At 36.4% G+C, this 27,987-nt stretch overlaps 1 protein-coding gene across 1 annotated transcript in view; it reads right to left on the bottom strand.

Annotated features, from left to right (window-relative positions):
- Window positions 1-1,373: 1,373 nt before the first annotated feature.
- Window positions 1,374-27,987, bottom strand: part of syt3 (synaptotagmin III) — a 67,893-nt gene continuing 41,279 nt past the window's right edge. Inside the window, exons 7-13 of the mRNA XM_073840761.1 lie at window positions 27,504-27,630; window positions 26,951-27,169; window positions 21,101-21,221; window positions 20,416-20,587; window positions 12,911-13,040; window positions 7,532-7,622; window positions 1,374-6,004 (exon numbers count right to left, since the gene is read on the bottom strand). Coding sequence (XP_073696862.1) covers window positions 7,536-7,622; window positions 12,911-13,040; window positions 20,416-20,587; window positions 21,101-21,221; window positions 26,951-27,169; window positions 27,504-27,630 — 856 coding nt within the window. The 3' untranslated portion in view covers window positions 1,374-6,004; window positions 7,532-7,535. The remainder of the gene's footprint in view (window positions 6,005-7,531; window positions 7,623-12,910; window positions 13,041-20,415; window positions 20,588-21,100; window positions 21,222-26,950; window positions 27,170-27,503; window positions 27,631-27,987) is intronic.

Genomic DNA, 27,987 nt, shown 5'->3' with positions numbered 1-27,987 from the left:
TTAAGGGATAGTCATTCAATTCTATTCCCCTAATAGATTTTCTCTAGCTATTCTCAAACATTTATCCTCTTACCACTCTTTTTCTATTGTTTGGCCTTGGGCAAATTGCATGAACTGCTTAGACTATAATAAGTCAGTCATCCTTTTTTTTTAAAGACAAGTCATTACTTTTTGAAGTCAGAGCATTTACAAATCAAATTTGATCATTTTGGTCAGACTAGTTCTTAAGATACTATCTTAACATAATGGCTGTGATAATGAAACTGGCTCCTGTTCTCTTGTCAAGCTTTACCCCCTGCTTTTCTCCGTAGCACATTTGTAGTCTTCACCACATGTGCTAATTCCCTGCACCTCTGTCTCTCTTCTTGTATCTGTGTGTGTCAGAAAGTGCTGACTCCGGCTGTTCTGCGTACAGTGAGGCTCAGATGAACAGTGCATTAGACTCACATGAATGTGACTCTAAGAAGCCAAGATGGATGCCGAAGAATCCGGCAGTAACAAATCGAACTCTCTAAGAATCACACCACACGGGTGCAATTAACGCCAGGAAGTTTTGTGACCGGAAAAGCCATAAAGACACAAGCTGATTTTGAAGAACGAGGCTGAGGCGGAGAAAGGCCAGGCTTGATTTATGAATATGACAAGTGTGGTTGTGAGGGTGTTTGCGTGCCTATGGAAATACAGAAAAACAGAAGCATATACGGGTCAAAGACGAAAAAGGGTTTAAGCATAAAAACAATAAGTCTAATACTGCTTTAAATGGTTGTTTTTTCAAAAAAAAAAAAAAATTTAAAAAGTTTTTATTTAATTTAATTTAAAAGACAAATTACTTTCACCCATTTTTTTAAATTTGCCACAATCCCAAGTTTTGCCCATTTGTCAGTAAGAATTTTTTACTCATTTAAAACACAATAAAATTGAATATGCTCCCTTATTCTTTTATATATTTGAATAAGTACAAGTCAGAATAAACATGTTGTTTGAATTTCTACACAAATATTGTGTTACACTGAATATTAATGTATGTATTATTTCAACCAAATTTTGACATTTCATTCTCCCAAAAATTTTAAACCTTAAAAGTAGTCACTTTACGTGCATTTAATGTGCTTTCTATGGACATAAAATCACTTTTGTAAATTTCTTTCGACGTTTTAACGTCTTCGACCCATATGAATGCAATGCTCTGCACTGCGTTTATATAAAGTGGGCTCACGATAAAGAATTTATGATGGTAACTAAATAATTACACACAGGTTAATGCACAGCAGGAGGGGGAAGGGAGTGAGAGACAAAGTAAGAGGTAGACAAAAAGATAAGGATGATTCACAAGTTCACAACGCAAACAGCTGTATCATGCAAACACACCGCAATGATTTTTCATACATGTTTTATTTCAGCCATCATCGCTCCAGCCTTAGAATCATCGTCTTATCATTCACATAATCATCCTCCTAGTTTTTTTTTTCTTTTTTTCAATTTTGTTTTTTTTTCAGCTGAAATGTTCTCTCGCCCTGACTGCATTTCATTTTTATCTTGCTCTAAGTCTCAGCTTAATCTGAACATATAAAAAAGTAAACCTTTTCGAAGAAAACTAAAAAAGCAAACAAACAAACAAACAAAGAAAAATATATCCAGAAACTGTAATATCATCTCAAAGAGGATATACAATATTAACAACATTAATCATCAGTGTTTTGATGATATCCAACAGGTTGCTAGGTCAACATGTTTGTCATTAGTAGTGTTAGTATCAAGTTCATCGTCAGTTTTTTTGTGTTGAGCATCACTTATTAAATTATCGTTGCATCAAGTTGACATCATCCATGTTAATATAAGCATGCAAACACATTTCCTCAGGATCATTCAGAATTGCACTGACATAGAGAGACAGAGGAAAGAGGGGAGACAAACAGGGAGCCAAAAATATGGCCTGGGGTGAACCGAAGAGAAAGCTATCGCCAGAGTTTGTATTTCGTGAAAGCTGATGGGGGGGGGTCAGAGGTCACTCTACAGGGATCGTGCCTCCACAGTGTAAGATCTAAGGCAGCAGAAAAGATGGGCCTGGAGACAGGAGCTGAAGACTGCGGGTCGATACCACATCCACGTGTATGACGGAATCAATGGCCTCTTAGAAAACAACAAGAGCTGATATACGATAACGGACTGAGGACTGAGCACACACCGGCGAGAGTGTGTGTGCATTCGTCCAAGGCCTGGCGTGTGATTAATAATGGAAACGCAGAAAATATGAGCTCAGGGGGGTACGGTGGGAAATAATTATACTGATGTACATTTCAATAACATGAGCGTTAGTGATTGGTAATGCAGTATTCCTCCATTGAGGGATGTGTGCAGTAGCATTGGCAGTGGTTATACTGCGTTATTAAAGAGATAGTTCATCTAAAATTGAAAATTCTGCCATCTGTTATGCACCCTCGTGTCGTTTCAAACCCGCATGACTTTCTATCTTCTGCAAAAGATCATATTTTGAGGAATGTTTAACATGTAGGCCAATGGTGTCTAAAAACAGTATCGCAACTCATTGGATTTCACTGAAAGGATTTTGTGAAATAAAATGGATTTTGTGTTCCACAGAAGAAGGTCTTACAAATTTGGAACGGCATGAGGTTGACTAAATGACAGATTTTTCATTTCTGGGTGAATTATTCTTTTTGAAGAGATAGTTCACCCAAAAATTTAAATTCTGTCATTAATTACTCACCCTCATGTCGTTCCAAACACGCAAGACTTATGCTCATCTTCAGAACACAAATTAAGATATTTTTGATGAAATCCCAGAGCTTTCTGAGCCTGCATAGACAGCAATGTAACTGACACATTCAAGACCCAGAAAGGTAGTAAGGACATCGATAAAATAGTCCATGTGACATCAGTGGTTTAACCATAACGTTATGAAGCTACGAGAATACTTTTTGTGTACAAAGAAAACAAAAATAACGACTTTATTCAGCTACTACAACTCGTCCCTGTCAGTCTTTGACGCGCATCCATGAGAGTATCACGATGCATGCGTGTGCGTCGATAAAATTGTTGAATAAAGTTGTTATTTTTGTTTTCTTTGTGCACAAAAAGTATTCTCGTAGCTTTATAAAATTAAGGTTGACCCACTGGGGCCAGTTGTTCAAAAGAAAAAGGATTCTGAATTGGGATTAGATCACAAAATCTAATTAAATCCTTAGTTTGTGTTGTTCAAGACGTTTTAATACGATTGAAACACTTTTGATATATATAAAAAAGAAGGGTGGATTTCAGGAAAAAAATATGTAATAAAACTTTAAAACTAGTTCAAAAAATACAACATTTTAACAATATATCCCCAAACAGCTGTCAATATCAATATCAAACAAAAATATTATATTTATTTTAAAGTTTTCTTTTTCTTTTTCTTTTTTTAGAGATGGACCAGTCAGAATTAGTTATTTGTATAAATGCAATGCAAAACATTGAAATTTTTTTCCCCCATCTCATTTTTGTTTCAACACCATGTTCCTTTAGGGGCTCTTGAGAGCAGTAGTAATCTAGATTTGGAAATCTGGAAGTGTATATCTGGATCAGGGTGATCAAATCCAATTTTGCTTTGAAAAACCAGCACAAAAGTAAGATGGGTTACCTGAATAGCAAAACATGGGATTTCCAAATCCAGATCGTTCTGATCCAGATTAAACTTTTTGAACTACTGATGTCACATGGCCTATTTTATCGATGTCCTTACTACCTTTCTGCACTGTAAAAAGTTTTCACCAGATTCAACTTAAAAACCTAAGTTCAGCAGCTGCCTTAAAATTTTAAGTTAAATCAGCTTAAAACTACAAGTCATTTTAACTTATTACAATAAAAATGAGTTAATTTACCTTGTGAGTTGAAATGACTTAAGTTGATTTAACTTGACATTTTAAGGCAGCTGCTAAACTTACGTTTTTAAGTTGAAACTGGTGAAAACTTTTTACAGTGTGGGTCTTGAATGTATCAGTTGTGTTGCTATCTATGCAGGGTCAGAAAGCTCTCGGATTTCATCAAAAATTCCTTAATTTGTGTTCTGAAGATGAACAAAGGTCTTACGAGTTTGGAACAACATGACGGTCAATAAATCATGACAGAATTTTCATTTTTTACTGAACTATTCCTTTAATACAGGCAGTGACCCTGGATATCAAGGGTGTGTGAATTTAGCGCTTTGGCCACTATAATGTTTCTGACTATAGAAGCAGTGACCTTACTGAACACATACAAAAAAAAATAGACATTGTATTTTAAGTAATGTTAAATCCTATAAGTAACCGTGGCCCTAAAGCGATAAAAGCTGTGTCCCCCTCTTTGTCTCTGTTTGCAAGGAATGCTCAAAAGAGGTGAAGAGAACCAGTTTGTCTTTTTTTTTACCCCTTTTTCTTTTAAATACAATGAAAAGCTTCCAACATTTTATTCCTCGACAGCTGTGGCCACCAGGTTTGTCCCCTCATACACACAGAGCACATTTACAAAAAAAGAAGAGCACACCCAACACGAGAACACAGATCAGGCTAGGGACACGTTTCAGTGACGAGCTGGTTAGGGACACAACAGAGACAGGTCACTACCACATTCGACGGAGAACGACCGAAACGCGCGTCTGAGAAATAGGCCCTGTCCCTACCAAGTGCAACAGGTCCTACACAAGAAATAGTTCCTCTAAGACACAGGACAGGAGACACTTGATTGTTCAAAAACGAGATTTTCTCTGTGCAGGACAAAGGACGGGAGGTGGAGACGTACACGGGGTCACAGTGACATATACCGACACACAGGCATACACGCGCACACACAAACCGACGAGCAAACGTGTATCGACACAAAAGAGCACTCCTACAAACACATAGATACACGGGAGGGGGAAAAGAGAATGGATGTGTGTGTCTTTCCAAAGCGGTCCTCTTGGCAGAAGGATGATGGAGAGCACACCTCCTCTTGAAATTAAAAATGTCTAAGTGGGGAAACAAAAACCTGGCGTGGTATAAAAATAAAATACTATGGCCAGATCTTTTCCCCGTAGGATATGTTTCCAGGAAGTGCACACAAATCCAAGGTCCGTCCCAGTTGTTCGAAATCAATGATAGCTCCCTTTGGAAGAGTTCTCAATGGGATTCAGTCCGCCAGTGTGTCCATGTCAGGGAAACATATTCTCAAATCAGTATCTGGTAGAACAAGAAGAATGGCTGGACTAGTAAACAAACGAAAAAAAAAAACACTGCTGATCTCAGTGAGCTCCAAGCAGAAGGTGATAAAAATGTAAAAGGCAGAGGGACACATTTCAATACTGCACGACACGATTTGGCCAATGTATCCGTCCTGATTTCTCCAGATGGGAACGGTCATAAAGTAGTCCTCCTCTCCAGAGAAACGGGAAACAGTTGCAAGGATTCTGCATTGGCAGAGAAGACCACTCCGAGAACTTGCAGCTACTTGCATCTGACTGAAAACACCTTTGTAGAGATTTTCTATAGCTACACACAGACACCCGTACAAACTCACGTACACACATGCGCTCACACATACACAGAAACATTCGTGGTCCATAATCTATCAGGTCTCTCCTGATTATTTTTAGTTTTTTTTTCTTTAGTAATTAAAATCTCTTTTTTTCTTTGTAGGCTCAGTTTCAAATAACTAAATAAAGGTTATCTATTTAAAGTGGGAATGTTTGTCATATTTCCCCTGAATAAATCATGACATATTTTGACTTCAACATCATTCCTGAAGCAAAACCATCCATGCCAGTTGTTTTGTTATGATTCCATGTGTGTGTGAGTATGTCTGTTTGTGTTTGTGTGTGTGTGTAAGTGTGTGATCTAGTTATTTTTCTATATATTGTGTTGGCTCTGCAGGGTTGATTTAGAGGAATAGCACTAACACAAGCACAGTCTCTTCTCTGGTTCTTTCTTGATGAATAATTATTCACAGGTGAAAAGAAAGAATGTATTTCTGTTGCTAAAAAGATAATGCTGACCTGAGGATGAGAAAAAGAAACAGAGACATAGAACAAAAACACTGTTAACCATATAAACACAAACAGTAAGAAACATAATCACAAAGAGCTCCAGTGAACAGATGGCTGCATTCATACAGTGTACGGGATTGACAACTGCATTCAATATTAGAAAATTAAAATTAGCTTCCTCCAATCTAAAAAACAAGAATCGAAAAACAATTGAAAACAACAGTGAGGAATCGATTCCGATTCCAGAACCAGGAATCGGAACCGATTCCAAAAAGTTCGGAATCGAACAGCCCTAGTGTAGAGCCCTTTCAAGCTGCATTAAAACAGCAATTTTAACCTTCAATCCATGGAGCACCATTGAAGTCCACCATATGGAGAAAAATCCTGGAATGTTTTCCTCAAAAAACTTCAAAAAAATTATTTTCGACTGAAGAAAGAAAGACATAAACATCTTGGATGACAGGGGGATGAGTAAATTATAGGGACATTTTTATTCTGGAAGTTAACTAATCTTTTATGCACACTCGCTCTTAAAATTTAGCTTTGAGTCCTTAAAATTTTGGTTATAGAATGCAGTTCACTGTAAAAAAAAATGTATTTGTTACCACGCTGATTTAAAATGTTTAGTTCAGTCAACTAAAATATTCCAGTTGTCACTTAAATTAACATTAAGTAACTTAAAATGTAAAGTTGACTAAACTAAAAAAAATTAAGTCAGTGGGGTAACAAATAATTTTAAGTTAAAACAACTTTTTACAGTGTTAATAACAAAACTGTAAGAACGCAACCATATTTAACACTCTAAAACAGGACTAAGGGGCCGTTCACATGTCGCGCCTAAAACGCGTGGAAAACGCTAGGCGCGCCGCTTTCTTCCTTATCAACAAAGCGCTCGGGCGCTTGCGCTCAGGAAGCGTCTGCCGCTTCTAAGCAACCATCAGCTGCGCTCTAGCTCCAAGCCTATGCGTCTCCATGCATTGTTTCTTCTATTAGCGTCAAAATAATGGGGGCTTGACAAATCATAAAGTTCAGGAAATCCCTGGACCACAATGATGAGCTGCTCCTCCATGTTTCTGCTGAGGTTTCAATGTAACGGAAAAACGCGAGGAAGCTGATTGGTTGGTTCATGTCACATGACCTGTGGTGCGCTTGCGACATTTTGAAAAGTTGAGATGTTTTTATCTCGATGCGGCGCGGACGCGCCTGAAAAAACGAGCGCGTCGCACCGCGTGCGCGTCGCGACCGCGTCGCTTCCATTATGCGCGCGCAAGTCGCGCGTCTACATTTGAAATAACGAACTTGAACGCGCAAAAGACGCTACATGTGAACGGCCCCTAACAGCCATATCCTGCTGATGTGTAAACATAGCCATTGATGCTTTTATCAGTGTGTTAGTTCATGACTGAAACCTGAAGTACTCCAGTGTAACACTTCATGCATTCACCCACACAGATCCCATACGTGAGGAAGTGCCCTTCTATTTGCAGCACGTTTATGTGTGTGTGTGTGTGTGTGTGTGTGTGTGTGTGTACTCACATCTCTACTCAGAGTGAGGGCTGTCCACCACTATGTGTGGCTTAGGGGAGGGTGCGGCACTCTTTGACACGTATGCGTTTATGGATTTCTCCTGTGAAAGTAAACAGCAATGAACATACATGATTATTCAGAAGGTGATTTCGTTCATATAATGCATTATAAAGTAATCAGTGCTAGGGAGTAACTGATCTGGATTACGTAATTAGATTCCAAAGATTGAGTACTTATAACTGGTTTATGAGCTGGAGTCTTTACTAATGAGCTGATTAGTTGAATCAGGTTAGTTTGATTAGGGAGAAAAAATGTGCAGTGTTTGGGGTTATCCAGGACCAGGATTGGGAGCCACTGAATTAGACAATGTATGAAATGTGACTCTGCACCACCTTAGGTCTTAGGTATCACAGGTGTATTTGCAGCAATAGCCAAAAATACATTGTATGGGTCAAAATGATCAATTTTTCTTTTATGCCAAAATCATTAGGATATTAAGAACAGATCATGTTCCATGAAGATATTTTGGAAAATTCCTACCATAAATATATCAAAACTCAGTTTTTGACTAGTAATATGCACTGCTAAGAACTTCATTTGGACAACATTTAAGATGATTTTCTCAATATTTAGAATTGTTGCACCCTCAGATTCCAGATTTTCAAATAGCTGTGTCTCAGCCAAATATTGTCCTATCCTAACAAACCATACATCAATGGAAAGTGTATTTATATACACTTTTATACATATATTTTTCTTTACCTTTTTTATATATATCAGTATGGTAAGTTTTAGGTAAAAACTAATGTAAAAGTACTGCTTCCAGGTCCAAATGCTCAAGAAAATCACATGGCACAAGAAAACAACAAATGGTACTAGCACTAAGAATGCAACATAACACTTCCAAAAATGATAATCCTAACCTTTATCTCCATGCTAAAATCCCAGATGGCCAGACAGTGATTCATCTTTTATAAATTGTTAAAATATTTGTCTGAGACACTGTGAGCATAGAGACTGTAGTGTAGTGTAAGTTTTTAAATGTTTAGCTTAAATGTGTAATACAAATAAATAGTGCCTATAAACGGCTGTTGAGATGGTATTCTCAAGTCAAACAAGAAAAGGCTTGGACCTGAAAACAGCATTCCTTCTGTCACAACTTAACAAGCAGATGGATTAAGACAGGCTTTTCTGGAGTTTTAAATAATGGTGCAAATATCAGTAAACCGACTACCATAAACCTTAGTAAATCACCTTGCATGATTTAAATACTTTCCTACCATAAATTTTGCATCTGAAAGGGAAACTTCCACAAATGCATATGCAATAAGGTCAAAAATAACTGTGTCCATGCCTTTTCAAACGCTAATGTTTCACTAAAACCTGACAGTATATTTTTTTACGGCAAAAGAGGGTTTGTGCTGGCGCAAGCTGTTATTAAATCTGGCCCTATGTATCCTTCTCACATACAAAAAAGAAAAATAATGTTTAATGTTCATTTATTTATTTATTTGGTAAGTAGCCACGTAATAGGAAAGATTATGTGCAGCCAGTTGCAAAATCAACCGCTTCAGGGGTCCTGATCCTGCTGTTGAGATTTAATATGTAATACATTAGCCTTTACATGAAGCTCTTATTTTATATAACCACGAGAAAGGTAAGTATTATACTAATTAAGATTATAAGGTCTATTATTGGACATTATAAATGCATTATCGTGCATTAGAAATACCTTTATTTTTATGCATATACTGGCTTCGAGGAAAGAGGAGAGGCTTTCTTTTTCGATTTAGGTTTCCTTTCTTTCAAGATTTCTTTACGTCTTATCCGAAGAAAAGCTATATTTTAGTAGTAGTTAGTACCAGTGAAAATCTACTACACAATTTTTATATTTTTTTGTAATATTGTAAGCAAATTAAATTAAAACAAAATAATCTTATTAATCAATTTTAGATTGTATGTCTGGGGAAAAATCAATCTGAACCAACACTAGTTTAGCAGGGGGTCCCACAGGGCTCTGTGCTTGGGCCCATCTTGTTTAGCATATACAGCAGAAGTCAAAAGTTTAAATACATCTTGAAGGATCTACAAAATGTTAATTATTTAACCAAAATAAGAGGGATCATACAAATCCCATGTTACTTTTCATTTAGTACTGACCTGAATAAGATATTTTACATAAAAGACGGTTACATATAATTCACAAGAGAAAATAATAGTTGAATTTATAAAAATGACCCGGTTCAAAAGTTTACATACACTTGTTTCTTAATACTGTGTTGTTACCAGTGTTGTTTTCGTCAACGATGACGATGACGAAATCATTTCGTTGACGCCACTTTTTTTCATGACGATAACGAGACGATGACGAGATAAAAATGGCTAGTTGATGACTAAAACATGACGAGACGTGTGTGAGTTTTCGTTGACGAGACGAGAATAGACGAAAATGTTAGTGGGTGGTCCGTCAGACGTTTAAAATGCATGACATTTCCGCTTATTGTGCATGCCAATTAAAACTTAAAAAGTATCTGACGCTATGGCAAGCCGTTTTAGCATTAAATACTCTTTGCTATACTAGTATGGCAAGCCGTTTTAGCATTCCATCCTTGTTTGTCTTTTATGTTCTAAAACATTCCTTCATTATTGTAATTATTGGTGAAAATAGTCGATCCGGAAGCTCACATTGTGTTGAACTATAGATCTGCTATTTTCAGAACTTATAAGTGACACTACCCAACAGCAAAATACTTACTGACCTACATTAATTTGTTAAAAGACTACTTTTTTCCCTTTTTTTGACTAAAACTAGACTAAAACCTTTTTGACTTTTCGTCGACTAAAACTAGACTAAAACCTTTTTGACTTTTCGTCGACTAAAATTGGACTAAAACTATCACATATAGAAGTGACTAAAATTTGACTAAAACTAAGAAGCATTTTAGTCCAAAAGACTAAGACTAAGACTAAATCTAAGATGGTTGTCAAAAACAACACTGGTTGTTACCTGATCAATCCACAGCCGTGTTTTTTTTTTTTAATTTAGTGATAGTTGTTCATGAGTCCCTTGTTTGTTCTGAACAGTTAAACTGCCTGCTGTTCTTCAGAAAAATCTTTCAGGTCCCACAAATACTTTGGTTTTTCAGCATTTTTGTGTATTTGAACCCCTTCCAGCAATGGCTGTATGATTTTGAGATCCATCTTTTCACACTGACAACTGAGGGACTCAAATGCAACTATTACAGAAGGTTTAAACACTCACTTGATGCTTCAGAGGGAAACACAATGCATTAAAAGTCAGGGAGTGAAATTTTGAGATCCATTTTATTTGTCAGTGTGCCAACGGCTTTGCATAAATTTAATAGTTCAAATTTGACTACTGATTATGATTTAATTACTCCATCCTTGCAAGTGCACAGTCTTAGTGTTTTTTTTTTTATCCCCAACTGATGTTCGATGCCCATATTAAAATGGTCTCAAAAACTGTGCTTTTCCATCTAAGAAATATCACCAGATTTCAAACTTATTACAGCCTGATGCAGAAAGGCTTATTTACACCTTTATTACATTGAGGTTTGATAATTGACACACACTTTATTTTGGTCTCCCTGATAAGTCTACAAAGGAACTGCAATATATTCCGAATTCAGGCACTCGGGTACTGACGTATACAACTGCTCGTCAGCATATTTCTCCGGTACTTCATACCTTGCATTGGCTTCCTATACAGGCACTATACCTTTAAAGTCTATGGTAGGTCAAGCTTTTTCTGTTTTTGCACCATGTCTGTGAAATGATCTTCCTTTAGTAATTAGACACTCTCCAACACTGGACTGTTTTAAAGGATTACTCCACTTTCAGAAAAAATAAACATTTTCTAATAATTTATTCACCCCATATCATCCATATGAATATCTATTCATGTCTTTCTTTTTTCAGTCGCAAAGAAATTATGTTTTTTGAGGAAAACATTCCAGGATTTTTCTCCATATAGTGAACTTCATTGGTGCTCAACAGGTTGAAGGTTAAAAATGCAGTTTCAATGCAGCTTCAAAGGGCTCTAAATGATCCCAGCTGAGGAATAAGGGTCTTTGTTTAGCGAAATGATTGGTCATTTTCTTACATAAATTCATATTTATACACTTTTTAACCACAAATGCTTGTCTTGTCTAGCTCTGTGATGCGCATGCGTGCTCCATGCACTCCGGTTCAAGACAGGGTATGTTGAAACACATCTCATTTTCTCATCCAACTTCAAAATCATTCTACATTGCTGTTTGTAAACACTGGGTTGGTACTTCTACAGCGAGGTAGGATGATTCCGAAGTTAGAGGAGAAAATGAGATGGGAGTTTTTCAACATAACTGCATTGAACTGGAGTGCACAGATTACGCATGTGCTTCGCAGAGCTAGACAAGATGAGCATTTGAAGTTAAAAAATTATATAAACGATGATTATTTCACTAGATAAGACACTTATTCTATGGCTGGGGTCGTGTAGAGTCATTTGAAGCTGCTCTAAAAACTGCATTTTTAACCTTCAATCTGATGATCCCCATTGAAGTCCACTATATGGAGAAAAATCCTGGAATGTTTTCCTCAAAAAACCTCATTTCTATGCGACTGAAGAAAGAAAGACATGAACATCTTGGATTACATGGGGGTGAGTAAATTATAATTTTTTAGAAGTGGAGTAATCCTTTAAGAAGTCTTTAAAGACTCACTTTTTTTTAAAGCTGTATATTGTAATTGGTGTACTTTGTTATTACTCATTGTTAGTATTGTTATTATTTTATTCTGTTGTAGCACTTTGGGTTTAAGAAAAGCACGTTAAAAAATAAAATGCAAATAATAATTATTATTATTAATGTAGTTTTAAGTATTCATCAATTAAGCAAGCATTGCTTCAATTAATTATTCACGTCAACAGTCAGCAAGTAAGCGGTCTGTACTCTTTTTTCGTGCTAATGTTTTCTGATTAACGCTGTCAACATAATAGACAGCAGCAGCTCTATTATACTGTATTTACACTGCAAGCTCTAATGCACACATCCATTGTTTGTCCCGTCTGTTTACATTCACTTAGAACATAACTAACTGTATACATTAATATCTCACCCAGATGGGGATTTTACAGGCCATGCAGGCAAATTGAAAAACCTAAATATATACTTTTGAAAAGTGAAGCAGCTTGAATGGTGTACACTTATAAAGACAAACAGGTATCAGGTGCGAAGGTCAAAGGCATTTTAACAAGGACTTGGCTTGTATTAAGGACACTGTCTATAGACAACATCACACAGCGCACATTGATTGATTTTCACATGCTTGCTCACACACACACACACACACACACACACACACACTCCATGCGGTCACGCTGTCTACCTCCACCAGCTGGTGCCAGTGTTCAATAGGCTTGCGGGGATTCGCCAGCATGGCTGTCCAATGCTCCCTTCCCGGTCCATCAGCATCACTGCCCACACGGCACATCCCGATCACCTCATTATGACCGATACTGAGAGACAGAGAGAGAGAGAGTGGGAGGGAGAGAGTGAATTAATGCAGTTAAGCTAAGAAATGAAGGAGAACCACAGAACAGTGCATCCATTACAGAGAACGAAAGACAGAAAAGAGACACGGGAGAACATGAGGAGCTTGAAAGCACAAAGTAACAAGATAAAAAAGCAGGTCTAATCGGCATCATATAATTAGAAAGATGCAGACAGGACCTTTGTGTCATATAGCAACCTGCCCTTTAAGAAACACACACACACACACACACACACAATCAGACACACCAAGAGAGTTTCCACACGCAGTCCTTTAATTACGTAGACACAGACTGAGAGATCACATAATTACACAGACAAACACAGAACAGAAGGGGAGAGAGACAGAGGTACATTCCAATTATTGAATTACTGAGATAAACAAAATGAGGCAAGAGCACAGGGAGCGGATTCACTGATTTGAGCGAAAATTTGTCACTAAGGACAGATGGGTAGTCGCTTATGATAGGTCTACTGATTACCCAGATAAAGAAAACGAGAGAGAGAGAGAAGATTAGAAGAGAGAGAGGTGTCGTAATCACTTAATTACTAGAAAAGTGAGTATGAAAAGCCGCTCAAGTGAAAGTGAAATAACAAGCGGGTTCAATAAGTGGAACTTAAACAAATCCTTCCTCTTGCATTTATTGTTTATTTAGAGACAAGGACAGAAAATAAACGGCATTAATGCATACTGTTTACTGCCGAGAAGAAGGAGTTGGTGGAAAAAAGCAGTCCAGAGTGTAGTTTTGTCATGTGACAGGCCTGGATTTGTATAGAGGCATTAGGGATGACACACTTAATAACGAAAGTCATTTCAGAAGAATTATGAGACCCTGCAACAGTGTTTTATCTACACGTTACTGGTAAAAAGTTTATTAGGGTTTTTATTTTTTAGGGTTTTATAAGATATTTATTTTGTTTAGGAAAAATGACTGGAAAAGTGTAAAGAATTTAAAAATGTGACCCTTGACCACAAAAACAGCCATAAGGGTCAATTTTATAATATATAATATATAATATTTGGCCGAGATACAATTATTTGAATATCTGGAATCTGAGGGTGCAAAAAAAAAAATCGAAATATTGAGGAAAATCGCCTTTAAAGTTGTCCAAATGAAGTTCTTAGCAATGCATATTACTTATCAAAAATTGAGTTTTGATATATTATATTATTATATATTTGGTAGGATTTTTGGTACTTAATTTTTCTTTTTTTTTTTTGTAATTTTGACCCATACAATGTATTTTGGGCTGTTGCTACAAATATACCTGTTCTGCTTAAGATTAACGGTCTGGTTAAAAAAAAAATCTGCTTGAAAAAAACTTGAAAGAAATAAATTATTGATATTGAGTATGAAAAACTTGTGATAATTTTTTGGCCATGTCGTCCAGACCAAGATTTTTTTATGTTTTTGAAAGAAGTCTCCTACACTTACCAAGAATGCATTTATTTGATCAAAAAGGCAGGGAAAACATTAATAAAACATGAATATTATCACAATTTAAATGAACTGTTTTATATTTTAATGTATTTTAAAATATAATTTATTCCTGTGATGCAAAGCTGAATTTTCAGCAGTCACTACTCTAGTTTTCAGCATCACATTATCCTTCAGAAATCATTTGAATATACTGATTTGCTGCTTAGAAAACATTTGTTATTATCATTGATTAACAAAGTTGTGCTGCTGAATATTTTTGTGGACACCATGATACATTCTTTCAGGATTTTTTAATAAATTGAAAATTAAAAAAAGCAATAGCATTGATTTACATATTTTGAAACTTTGTAAAAATGTTTTTAATGTCACTGAATAAAAATTTAATATCTTTTTAAAAATATGTACTGACCGCCAAAGATTGAACGGTAGAGTAGATAAAACTGTCCTCTCAAATAATTTGAGTAAAAATGATATGATTTGTTCCGATAATTCAAACAAAGAGGTACAAATTAATGAGTCACCGATTCACTTGAGCCCTTGTGTCTATTTTTCAAAATGAAATATTGAGTTAAATACTGCTCTGCACTGCTTTTACTCTCTTATATTAATCATTCAGCTTTTAGTGTAAATCTATTTAGCTAATTTAATGCTGTCATCATTATTCAGATCTTAATTTTGTGCCAAACAGATACAGCTTTGATAGTTACACAATTAAACTGAATGAAGCTTAAATAGCTTCAATGTAGCTACTTTTTGTTAGCAGTTTTAACTATTTTTTAAACGGCAGCATAGGAAGCTACAGATTCAAAGTAGCTCCAGCGACACCAACAAAAATGACTGCCAGCAGGATTTATGCCCTGCCTTTATTTTGGTAACAATAATGCCCAAAAAAACCCTGCTGAAAAAAAACAGAACAGAAACCATCACAGAATGTGTAATAATTGTACTGGTTTTAATATAAACTGTAATGGTGCCTGTTGGTCTCTACTAGTAATTGGTCATGTTCTGTTGGTCTGTTCGGTGGCTTGTTAAAACCACTACATCCTAATGGAAAATGTTCAAAAACACCACAGGAAACCATGGTTAAAAGTTGATGGTTTGTAATGGTATTTGTAGTGGAAACCATTAGAATATCTCTGATGGTTTCAATTGTTTTTTTTCAGCAGTGAAACGTCAATTAAGCTTGAGAAGACTTGAAACATAATCTTTGTTTTGCAAAAAGCCTGAAATTAAATGAATAACATCAGTTTTATGAAGCAGTCTCCATGCCATGAACAACATTTCTTCATCTCAAACCAAAATAACTTGCTTTGCCTGCACCTGTGTGACGTCATCCAAAGTAATGCCGCTTTAAATAGAGAAACGCTAAAACATTGCAAAATGGATTGTTTAGCATGTCAGATATATGTAAGAAATGACTATTATCCAGCTGATAATGCTTCTGAATGGAGCGTTTAGCACAGATGGCATGCAGCAAAGCTAAGAGCAATTCATCAGGCGTTATCTGCGGCTCACAGATGAGCTGCTTCATTAGGAGGGGCTGCTGGTGTGCCGCGTGCCATTGGGAAGAGATGAAATCACGGAGTGCATCGACAAACACGCATTTGGGAAACTCGGATGTGGATTTCCTCAGATCCGAAGCGTTTCTTAAAATAGAATCTGATACATAATTTGTATGCACCTGATTTTTGCAAGGCATATTTTGTTCCACAAAAGCACACAAAATATTTCCATAAAAGTGGGATTAGATGACACTACACACCTAGTGGTATGTATACTTTGATTTTCAAAAAGTAAAAAATATGCAGAATAATACAAAAGCTAGACATAAATGCCACTGGGAAGGTCTATCGTACTGCAAGAAGAGCCACACACACACACACACACACACACACACACACACACACACACACACACACACTGAAGAGGTGACTTAAGGTGTGTCCAGCAGACAAGAAACATTGGCTGTGTTACAGAGTGTCTCACCACCAGACACCACTTCCATTAGTATTAGGCCATCATGTATATTCATGAGGTGTCTGTCTTTATGCAAAACAGTGCAGACGTCTACCAGGAATAGTCTGACACATAGGGGCATAAGGCCCTGTGTTCAGTGGAGCGCATACACATACAAATATGTGCAACACGAATTCTAATTCACCAATTAAACAACAAACTATCTCATCAGTATCAGTCATGGAGGTCCTTAAATACACGAATAGATCATACTTTTTTCAGTTCTCCATTACTGAATTCTCAACAATGTAGCAAAGGGCACTATTTTGGTCTATTCTGAAATCTGTAATTAAATTAATCGATTTATTGATTTCATTATAGTTTATTTATCTCTATAAATTTTGTAAACATTACAAATGTTACATATTTAATAAGAAAATTTAATATTTAATATCATATTACACCAGGGGTGATTGCTCAGAGGAGGCAAGGGAGACAGTGCCTTCTCAAAATACTGGATGAGAAAAAATTGTGTAGTACAAAAATAAAACGCAATGCAAATATTACAAAATATAACATTAAAGAGTGTGTAAATCAATCGTTTTCCTAAAGAAACGTTGTCAAACAGCGACACCAGCAGGTAAAGTTACAGTATGAGTCAGCATCTCTCTCTCCTCCCATGAGCCCATTGAGTTTTAACAGACCTTCTAAAGCATGCGGTGAGTTTGATGGGGGGTAATAGAAAAAGTTAAGTGAAAGGAGGCAATGCCTCTATCATGATATGACTGGATATGACTGGTTGTGATCGGCTGTGATTGGTTCATGCGATAAATCCCACCTCTTGTGTTTGTGTGTTTGCGAATCAGTCTGAATGAACAATATAACAGCATTAATGGGAAGACTAATTTAAAAAAAGTAAGTAAACAACACTTAGATATAACCAATTTGTTACGTCAAAAGACTTAAAACGGCCTAAAAACATGATCTGTGAGAGTTTTTAGTGAGTAATCAGCTTGGTTAAATTTAAAGTAAATCTCTGTCTGTGACCAATACTTACTGAGCTTTGATGACAGATGATCTGAAAAATAAAAAATAGTTAAAGTTAACCCTCAAAGACCGAGACAGCCGCCCGCGGCTAAAAGTAACTATCGTTCTTAAATGTTTAATAACTTTTGAACTGCTAATCCAATTTGAATGCTTTAAAAACAGCAGTAGATATCGGATAAAGCACTGGAATTTAGGTTTTCACGTCACTATGCGATCTCCCGGTAAAATAGATTGGGACGCAGACTACAGCCAACAGATCAATCTACTTGGTTGTTATATTATGTGACTAATTCTTAAATAGTTTTTAAAGATTATTTGCACTGTTTCGTCTATGACTTTACTCCTGAAACGTTTTTGGACAGGTCTATATTGTCAATAAATGGCTATAACTTGCTTGGGGAATGTTATATATAGACAACATTTTATTTGGAAGTGTAAAACACCTAAATACAAATTTCTAAAGAAAAAAATCCAAACTTCAGGAGTTTTTGTTTGAGTACACAGTAAAAAAACACCCGATTGTTGCTAGCGTTTTCCCTAAAATCCTGGAAATTCGCTAATTTTTAGAGAAAATAAAAGGAAAATTGTAATTTTAAATTAGCTAGACGTAAAGTTCAAGTTCTTATGTTTAAAATGACATATGACAATTGATGCTGAATGCTAGAATAGGTCTGAAAAAACAAAGAAATATACAGGTTCCTCAGGTGCCCCAAAAATGTTCTAGGTCTTTAAGGGTTAACTATTAAAAAGAATAGCTGAACATCCGTTCATAAATAAAATATAGTGTTTAAATTGTTACTGTCTTGAGTTATTTTGGAATAAATGTAAAATGCTTAAAAACACTAACTTGATGAGATTCATACTTGGCTTGAATAAATAAAATATTGAGTACATTGTTAATGTAAAAATATTAAAAAGGAACAGTTTTTTTTCTCTCTCTCATAGTGTAAGTAATATTTATTTCATCACGAAAATGTGACTGGGAAATTAATGTACATATGATTTTTTTTTTTTTTAAACTTTGAAGATTTTCAATTCAGAACACCACCATACACCACTGTGTTACAAAATTATAATAATATTATAATATTATAAGAAATATTTCAGATTCTATTTCTAGATCACTAATCAAATAAGAAAAATTTGTCACACTGATCAAGACGGGACTCTTGATGTAATTGCTTCTGCTGAAGTTCAGTATGCTCTTTGGATCATCTAAAATCATGTGGAGTTCAAGTGTTTCAAGTACTCCTGGAGCTTGAGTACTGCATGCTCACTCAAAATTGTTATACTGGTAATACAATTTGTTGAGGGAAAGAATAATGTGAATATTGTCAAATACTATAACAATTTAAACTGTTTTCTATTTTAATATATTTATAGAAAAATATTTATAGAAATATACAGATGTTGAAAAATTAGCTTAGTGATGGCAAAGCTCATTTTTCAACATCATTACTGCAGTCTTTAGTGTAAGGCTGTCACGATTCCTCAATTCAAATCGAGCACTCGAATTAAAAAAATCCTTGATTGCATTTTGCCTGTGTCGAGAAACGAGCAAAATAACGGAAAGTGGTGATTTCCACAGACGAGAATCCACACAAACTGTTATCCTTAACGTGTGTGGAGCGTCTCAAACTCCATCTCTGCATATTGTTGTGAGTTTGGGCTTTTTATAACTTTCATCTGGGAACGCAGTGTGCGCCATTTCATCCGATTTGTAAGGTAAATCATTTGTAAATCTATACAAACACAGGAGAATACATCAATATCTTTCTCGATATGCTAACTGTTCATCATGGTTTCAAAATAAACATTTAAACCCTCGCTTTTATATATGTTTGATTTTATACGTTTTGATGTGCGCACATACAAGAAATGACAGTGGCTGTAGCAATTCTGTTGTCAAGAAATGGCCAAATATTAAAGATTAGGAGGACATTTGAATTAAATGTTGTTTAGTCAATATTAAACAACCATTAGATCATGCAGTAAAGTGTAAAAACAATCGTCAGGCTACTAGTGCCCTCTGCAGTTATTTGTTATAATGCGTAATATACATACTGTTGCTATATTGTTTGTAATACATTATGTATTTAACAGTTTTGTTTAATAAAACCATATGATTACTTGCTATTGATACTTTATCTGAACTAATTATTATGACTTCATTGCTATTACATATGTATTTTAAGTCATTTTAATGGCTATTGTTTGCTCAGGTCTATTTTTATTACCTCAAACTAAATAATTATAATTATCCAATTACTCGATTAATCATCAGATTACTCGATTAATCGTCAGATTACTCGATTACCCAAATAATCGCTAGTCACAGCCCTACTTAAGTGTCACATGATCCTTCAGAAATCATTCTAATATGTTAATTTGCTGATTTGAGTTCTACTGCCTAATATTTTTGTGAAAACCGTGATACACTTTTTCAAGATTCAAGGACGTTCAGAAGAACAGTCTTTTATATAGCCTTTATAGATGTCTTGACTGTCACTTTGGATACATTTATTGTAAATATAAGTATTAATTAAAATGGTATATAAATTTCTAAATTTCTTTAAAATGGTAAAATTCCCAAAACTTTAGAATGGTAGTGTATATTACACTACATAAATATTACGATAAAAACGTATTTACACAACTGGACTCTGTGTAGATCTAATTTGAAGCTCTCCCACAGACCTCCCGTAAACGCTTTATTCTTTCAATGAATGGAAAATCCATGCGCTCCTGAATAAATTCTGTGAGTCACAGCCTGTAAGCACGCCTAAAGTTACAAGTGGGCACTTCCTGTCAAGCCTCATATCACGGCAGGGAGCCTGATGTGTTGCAGCATGTCTCAGAGCCCATCACAGCATGAAAAAAGCAGTCATGATCTTACCAGTCGTAGTCCATGACGGCGATGATGAGCGACACATTCTCAATGTTCTCGTTGGGGATATCAAAGACCAGAGCCTCATTATACGTGGGATTGAGAGTATTCTTCTTTATGGACGTCTTCCTCTTTTTCAGCCTTCGACCTTCACAAACCAGAGATGCCTTTACGTAGGGATCTGAGAAAGCAAGAACAGCAGGACGTAACGCTTCGGCAACATTAAAATGAATGCTAATAACGGCATCAATAATAATTGCGCCAGCAATAACGATACATTAGCATTACTTTTTCCATAATGCACCGCGATGGCGCAACATAATCAAGTCCTATGAGAGGAATCTTTATTACATTACTTTTAAGCCTTGCTGTGATAATTAAATAAGCCAACACTAATTAAAGATGTCTCTTGTCCTTATGACTGTGATGTTGATACCTTTATAAGACATATTCAGTTTTGACATTCAACTTTTTAGAGGTGCTATTTGATATTCACAACTTTCAGAACTGATGGTTTCGTGACCTTTAATGTTATTTCATTATTCACACGCTGGACGTGTTACTCCAAGGTTATTAATGAGCGGCAGTTTCAGCACGTCTCAATGTTAACAGTGTCTGAGGCGCTAATGAGGTATCGCTGTTAATTATGAGGGAATTAGAGGGATGGCGGTGGACCACGAGCGGGACCAGGTACCTGAGAAGCCAGTGAGGTCCATGGCTTTCAGATTGGTGGCCTTTATGATGGTGACGGTCAGTCGGCCAGCTGTTGGCAGGTAACACAGTGAGAAGTTCAGCTCGCCCAGGTCAGCTTTCTCCTGCAGACATGAAAAAAACACACAGAAAGGTCCAAAAGTCACTTTGAAGCTAGACTGTGAGTAATGCAAATGATGAAAGTAATGCAAAAGACATGAAATTCATGGTAATGATTACACCGTCTTTATTGAAATGTTTCAATAATTTATTTGTCCTTACGCAAGGATAAACTGAATGAATCAAACATTTTGAAAAGATTGCTCTATGTTATAATTCAAACCCAGTTCTATAGACGGCATCTTTGGCCTGCTGTTGATTACAACAGAATTCATTTAAACTCATCCTTGAATTTGTACAAACAAGATGAAAATTGTGTTTACAGTAATGTGCTTACAATGAAAGACCATGGAAGAAACATTGAAAACACTGCGATAAACTTTAAAAACACGTTTTTTTGTCATGACCATGCAAATCTGATAAACACTTAGAAAGCAAGACTACTGCAAAAGGACAGCTTACATGTAGGTTCAAAAGTTTAGGGTCAGTATAATTTTTATAAGGTTTTAATGCTTTATTGTGAGATATTATTATACCATTTTAAATAACTGTTTTTATTTTAATATCTTTCATATCTAAATGTAATTTATTCCTGTGATGGATTTTCAGTAGCTATGATGCTTCAGAAAGCATTGTATTATGCTGATTTCGTGCTCAAGAAACATTTAGTATTATTATCAATATTAAAAATTACAATATTAGTTGTGCCCGATAATATTTTTGTAGAAACAAAGACATTATTTTCAGGATTCTTTGAATAAAAGTGATTTTCTGCAAAGACATTTATGATGTTACAAAGTAATTCTATTTCAAATAAATGCTGTTCTTTCTATTCATCAATTTAATGCATCTTTGGTAAGTAAAATTAATAATGTTCCTAAACACTTCCACTTTCCAATAATACCATTTATAGGGCCCAATGAAATCCAATTTTATTTTTCCAGACTATTTTAATAGTTAAATTACAAATATTAATCAAAAAGCATGTCTAATTAATTGAAGGTGTGAAACTTACACAGTTTAATAGCAATTTATTAAAAGTTCAACAGAAATTAAATTTTTAAGAACCTATGAAATACATTTTAAACTCAGTTTCATTTTTAACAAATTCTGTGTTGTCAATTCATTTTCTGAATTACAATTTTAATTTCATTAAAAGCATGTCTAATTAATTGATTTTTATAAAGAATTTTTTTTTCCTTTTCTTTCTTTCTTTTCAGAAATACTGTGTTTGTATTTTTCTGGTAAATAAATGCTGGCAAATATATAAAATATATGATTTATTTAATACATTTTATTATTTAAAAAATGTGTCATCATTTTATTATTAGTAGTAGTACTTGTAATGTATCATTATATTAAGTAATATATTTCTGTCACAGTTTCTTCAAGTTAAACCAAACTTTTTATATTTAAGTTTCTGTTTGTATATCATAGTTATTTCTCAAAAGAAACAGTAAAATGCTTATTAAGTGACTCTCAATGCAGTTCTAGAGATTATATTTAAGCATTCATGTATATATTGAGGCAGCAGAGGCTGAAAACACTGTGAATGTTATGTCCGCTTCAGTATGTGTGTAGTAAACAAAACTGTGTATGTATAGTGTATGTTTAATTCAGATTAAAAATGTGTTTACATTTGTCTTATCACTTGTATGAGTTTAAAGAAATCAGACAGATGGATTGTCCTATCTGAAGTATATGTGTTGAGATGCTAGGCCTGTTTTTTCGTTACACTCTTTGTTGAACCTTTCATCTTTCTCTCAAGTTCTTGTTCTGCCAGACCGAATTAATCATCAGCGATGATGAAAAAAGAACAAGAGTAGCAGAGGCAAACAAAAAGAGCTGCAATATTTAATCAAAAACGTCAAGCATCTGTGGTACATCTCCAAGAACTATAGGAGATGCCAGCTTTAGGTCTGGGTCCGTACACGTGATGTGAATACTGCGTTATGTGAGTGTTGTTGTTGTTACACACCAGCACCTCGAAAAATGAATTATACCTCAAGTCAATTTTTTTGGAACCAGCTGAGTAGGTAAATCCGCTAATGCCACCTAAGTGGCCGATTGGCTGCATCCTGCGTGTAAACATTTCATTTACATCCATTCACATGTCACATGTTTAAATGTGTCTTGGCTGCCAAATGTATCTTCTTTCCTTCATTTGACCTAGTCGCTCTGTGGAAAATTTCATCTACCTCATTTAAGCACACTGCGACTTGGGTTTGATTTGATTTATTCTCTCTGTTCTCCAAAGGTACAAACACATTTTAAAATAACAATATTCTACGCTGATGATAAAAATGTTTCTAAAAACCACTTCATTAAGATGCAGTGGCAATTTCTAAAGGGCTCTTGAAAAAAAGGCTCCTTTGCACAGTTGACCTTCACTAATTTCATGTAATTTTCTCGGGAAGGACGAGCACATGCATCACCAGATCTCCTCCTCACACATCTCCTGCCAATATCCCCAAGGACACATCATCATCATCATCGACTTAGCATGTAATCACGCATGATTTTCAATTGTGAAAAACGTCTCATGAATATAAAATGAGCTTTTCAACTCCACTTAACATAGATATGCAAGTACCATAAAAGATACCAGCATTATCTTAAAATCTGTCCTGGCTAAGGTTCCTATGAAATTCACCGCAATTTTTAAACCGTGTTGTGTCTTAAATCACATACTCAAAAAAAAAGTTTAACGGACAAACATGCCACCTTGATATGTAAAATGGACCACAAAATCAATCATAAAGGTCAAAAAAGCTGAATAAATAAACTTTCCATTGATGTACGGTTTGTTAACTATTTGAAAATCTGGAATCTGAGGGTGCAAAAAAATCTAAATACTAAGAAAATTGCCTTTAAAGTTGTGCAAATGAAGTTCTTAGCAATGCATATTACTAATCAAAAATTAAGTTTTGATATATTTACGGTAGAAAATTTACAAAATATCTTTACTGAACATAATCTTTAATATGAAATTTCCTAATGTTTTTGGCACAACAGAAAAATCTGTTCATCAATCATTTTGACCCATACAATGTATTGTTGGCTATTGCTACAAATATACCCGTGCTACTTAAGACTACTTAAGAAGTTTTGTGATCCAGGGTCACATTTAATCCATTAAAATGTGTTTTATTTGTTTATGTGAATATTTCAGGAGATAAACAGTTCATTTAGATGTTAAAAATATTTTAGTGTACACTCAGTGAAGATGCTTTATTCACAAAGCTCAGCGCTATTTGTCTTGCATAATTAACATTGTGTATGTGCTGCCTAGGGAAGGCAGGGAAAACAATTTTGCTCAAAAGAGACATTTGTGCATATTTTTATTGATGACAGCAGTAATTTATCAAATGATCAAGTAAAGGAAAAGGCTGTTATTTCTTGGCACACATCCAGAAGTTTGCTGTACTCAAGCACACTTCCAGCATTTCTTATTGAGGTGTTGGCATGATGCCGATAAGTTCGGTGCGAGTGCATTGACACATTAAGTGGTGGTGCTCATAAGAGACCCGGGTTTGAGTCTGGCCCAGGTCATGTTGCCATCCTGTTCCCCTCTCCCCCCTTGACTTCCTGTCTCTACTACTGGGTATGGCAATAAAAACGGATTGCTGTTCAGCATGGCTATTCAGCTCAGGTCCTGGATGGCCACTTTTCCTACACGGTTTAGATTTAAAGGGATAGTTGACCCAGAAATGAAAATTCTGTCATTAATTACTCACCCTCATGTTGTTCCAAACCAATAGGACTTTTGTTCATCTTCGGAACACAAATTAAGATATTTTTTGATGAAATCCAAAAGCTTTCTGACCCTGCATAAACAGTAAAGCAACTGACATGCACATCGATAAATAGTCCATGTGACATCAGTGGTTCAACCGTAATGTTATGAAGCTACGAGAATACATTTCGTGCGCAAAGAATAACAATGACTCATTCTGAAAATAAAAGTAAAAGGTCTTACGGGTTTGGAGCGACATGAGGGTGAATATTAATGACAGAATTTTCATTTTTGGGTGAACTGTATGGCTTTTTTTCTTCTGTGGAACATTAAAGAAGTTTGTCCACATAATGGAAGCCAATGGGCACCAAAACAGACTGGGTATCATCATTCTTTAAAATACTTTTTTTTTTTGTTTTGCTGAAGAAATTCAGTCATACCAGTTTAGAACGATTTTTGGGTGAAAGATTTCTTGAAAAATACACGCAGGTGTGTTTGATTGGGGTTGTAACTCAACTCCCCGGGACAGCGGCCGTCAAAGACTGAAGCTGAATAGCCCTGCTGCACAGTCCCAGCATAGTGTCAGATCATGATAGTCGAACATCTGTTGAGGTGTAGCGTTTTGCATCCTTCACAACCTAGCACTCAGAACCGTCTTTTGTGGCGTATTTGTGGCGTTACCTAATTTGCATAAATCTTTTAGAAAAAAATGCTAAAAAAGTGCTAAAACATATGCAAATACACAACGCTACCAATTACTCACTCTCACCAACTCCCTTTATGTTTAAAGGGGACATTGGATGCCCATTTACCACAAGTTAGTATGATTCTTTAGGGTCTTCATGAAATGTCTGTAACACACTTTGATTCTTCAATGGTCGTGTAAAACAACACCCTTGTCAAAAACAGCTCTGTTCACAGCGACCCGTTTTGGTGCATGGTTCTTTAAATGATAATAATCTACTGCTCACTCCACCCCTCTTCTGGCCTGACAAGCCAGACCCACATAAATGTAGGGTCTGGGCACTCTCCATAGACAGCGCTCAACCGGAGGGGCGGGATAAACGGTTGTCTTTCAAACTCCTTCTCCACGCAATAGGATAGCGCTACAACCAATCAGAGCAACGAAGGAGGAGACGCAGTCAGAGAGTATGTATGGCTCTGGACGTAGTCAACTCCAAATATACATCCTTCTTTTGTAAGAACGACCTCAGTGCAGTTTCTTGTGAAAAGCCTAAAGTCTTTCAGAGTGGCGACCAAAGCCGATTCGAAAGAAAGTTGTTCGCTAGCAGCAGCCATCGCTCTCTCTCTCACGCGTAATTCACGGAACCAGAGAACGTCTGACGGAACCATAGACTGACGGAACTTATGGTCGCAGGTCAGTCGTCATCATGTTAAACCCGCCCACCGACTCGTGATTGGCCCGGTCGATTTTGGATTTTTGGAAATCTCAAGTGAACGGAGAGTTACTAGACTGCCCTTGGAAGCAAATGTAATTTGCTGCCGCTAGGGGCGCGTCTAGATTCTAGGCTACCCCTCTTCTGTTTTTTGTGTATTCGGTGGCACTTTACCATCAAATACAAAACTAATGCACTGCGTCCTCAGTGGCTCTGATGTCGGGAGAAAAGTAAAACTCTTACATTCACTTTTACATCCAACTACAAAACACCTGCATTGCTTACAAGATGTTGTTGCTACAGCTGCTCAAGTGCGGTGAAAATGGCGGACAGTGTACAACTGGCTGAGGACAGAAATATGCTAATACGGGACAGTCCATCAGCGGTCATGGGTGGAGCTTGAGTAGTATCAAAACGGCTTGATAATTGAGACTGGGATTAAAAAAACAGAACTGAATGGAATTTTATCATAGTAGGGTGTTGCGTCCACACACTGCTAAGACACATTTATATGCAAACACCACGTGAAAGTGAATTTTGCACCTGATGTCCCCTTTAAGGTCTAATGAACCTTTAATATATGTTTGTGTCATTATCTCACCGCAGTTCCTTCTACGATGTCTCTCCAAATTGGCTTCTCCCCGGTGCCCTCGCTGAAGTCCAGCAGGTTATCCACCACCACTTGACCTATGAGGTCGTGTCTGGAGAAGCGGTCGAAGTCGTAGACGGAGAAGTGGAGCTTGCGCGAGTGCAGCTCAGCCAGGGGCACGCCGAACTGGAACGTCTCATTAAAAACCGGGTTGAGGGTTTTTCTGTGCACCTGTAAACCAGAGCCACAGAAAGGCCGAGTGGAAATGAGAGAAAGTGAAGGAAATTAGATAAGTAGAGGAGCTGAGAGGAAAAAGTGAGTGAAGGGAGCGAACAAGAGATTGGTTAACATCAAAACTGCAAATGCATAAAGTTAATTCAAAATGCACTGGCTGATAGAGATGTATTTTTAGATGAACTAGGGCACTGGGAAAAAAAATCCACAGGCAGGCGGCTGAGAAACGCAACCAGATCTTAATGAGTCCTAAGAGGGTCTGCCATCTGAACAGTGGATTATTGTAAAAGCAGAGAGCTGACTGCTGCCTCGCTAGGATAAAAAAAGATACCTTGGTCTGAAATTTCTTCTTCCTATCAGGCAGTAAGTAGATCTTGACATAAGGATCGGAGAAACCATTGGCATCCTTCGCCGGGAGGTCCAGAGCTTTCAGTATCTTAACCACCAGCTGCTCCGTGCTGCAAGAAAGACATGTCAATGTCACCATAATTCGCTTTGAACTATCTGGAAAATTTCTGCGCTCGCTGGCCTGGGCGTGAGTTCATTTCAGCGTCATCTAACCGGCAATGACAAGAGCGTCGGTTTATGTTGAAACAGGCTGACATCCAGGCCAGTATCAGGACGGCATTGCAGCCCTGAGTTCAGTGAGGCTCAATGGGTGTCAGGTTCAGGAAAACAGGGGGAAAAAAAGGGGGGGTGCCAATTGTACAACCCGGCTCAACGGCTTGGAATTAATTGACAGATGGACGGAGCCGTACTTGTGCTGCGCTAGCTAAATGGATCTTGTACGAACGTGAATATATGAGATAATACAT

The sequence above is a fragment of the Garra rufa genome, chromosome 1 (assembly GCF_049309525.1).
Source record: "Garra rufa chromosome 1, GarRuf1.0, whole genome shotgun sequence".
Lineage (NCBI taxonomy): Eukaryota > Metazoa > Chordata > Actinopteri > Cypriniformes > Cyprinidae > Garra > Garra rufa.
The sequence above is the reverse complement of the archived record's forward strand: the minus strand, read 5'-3'. Positions and strand labels throughout refer to the sequence as shown.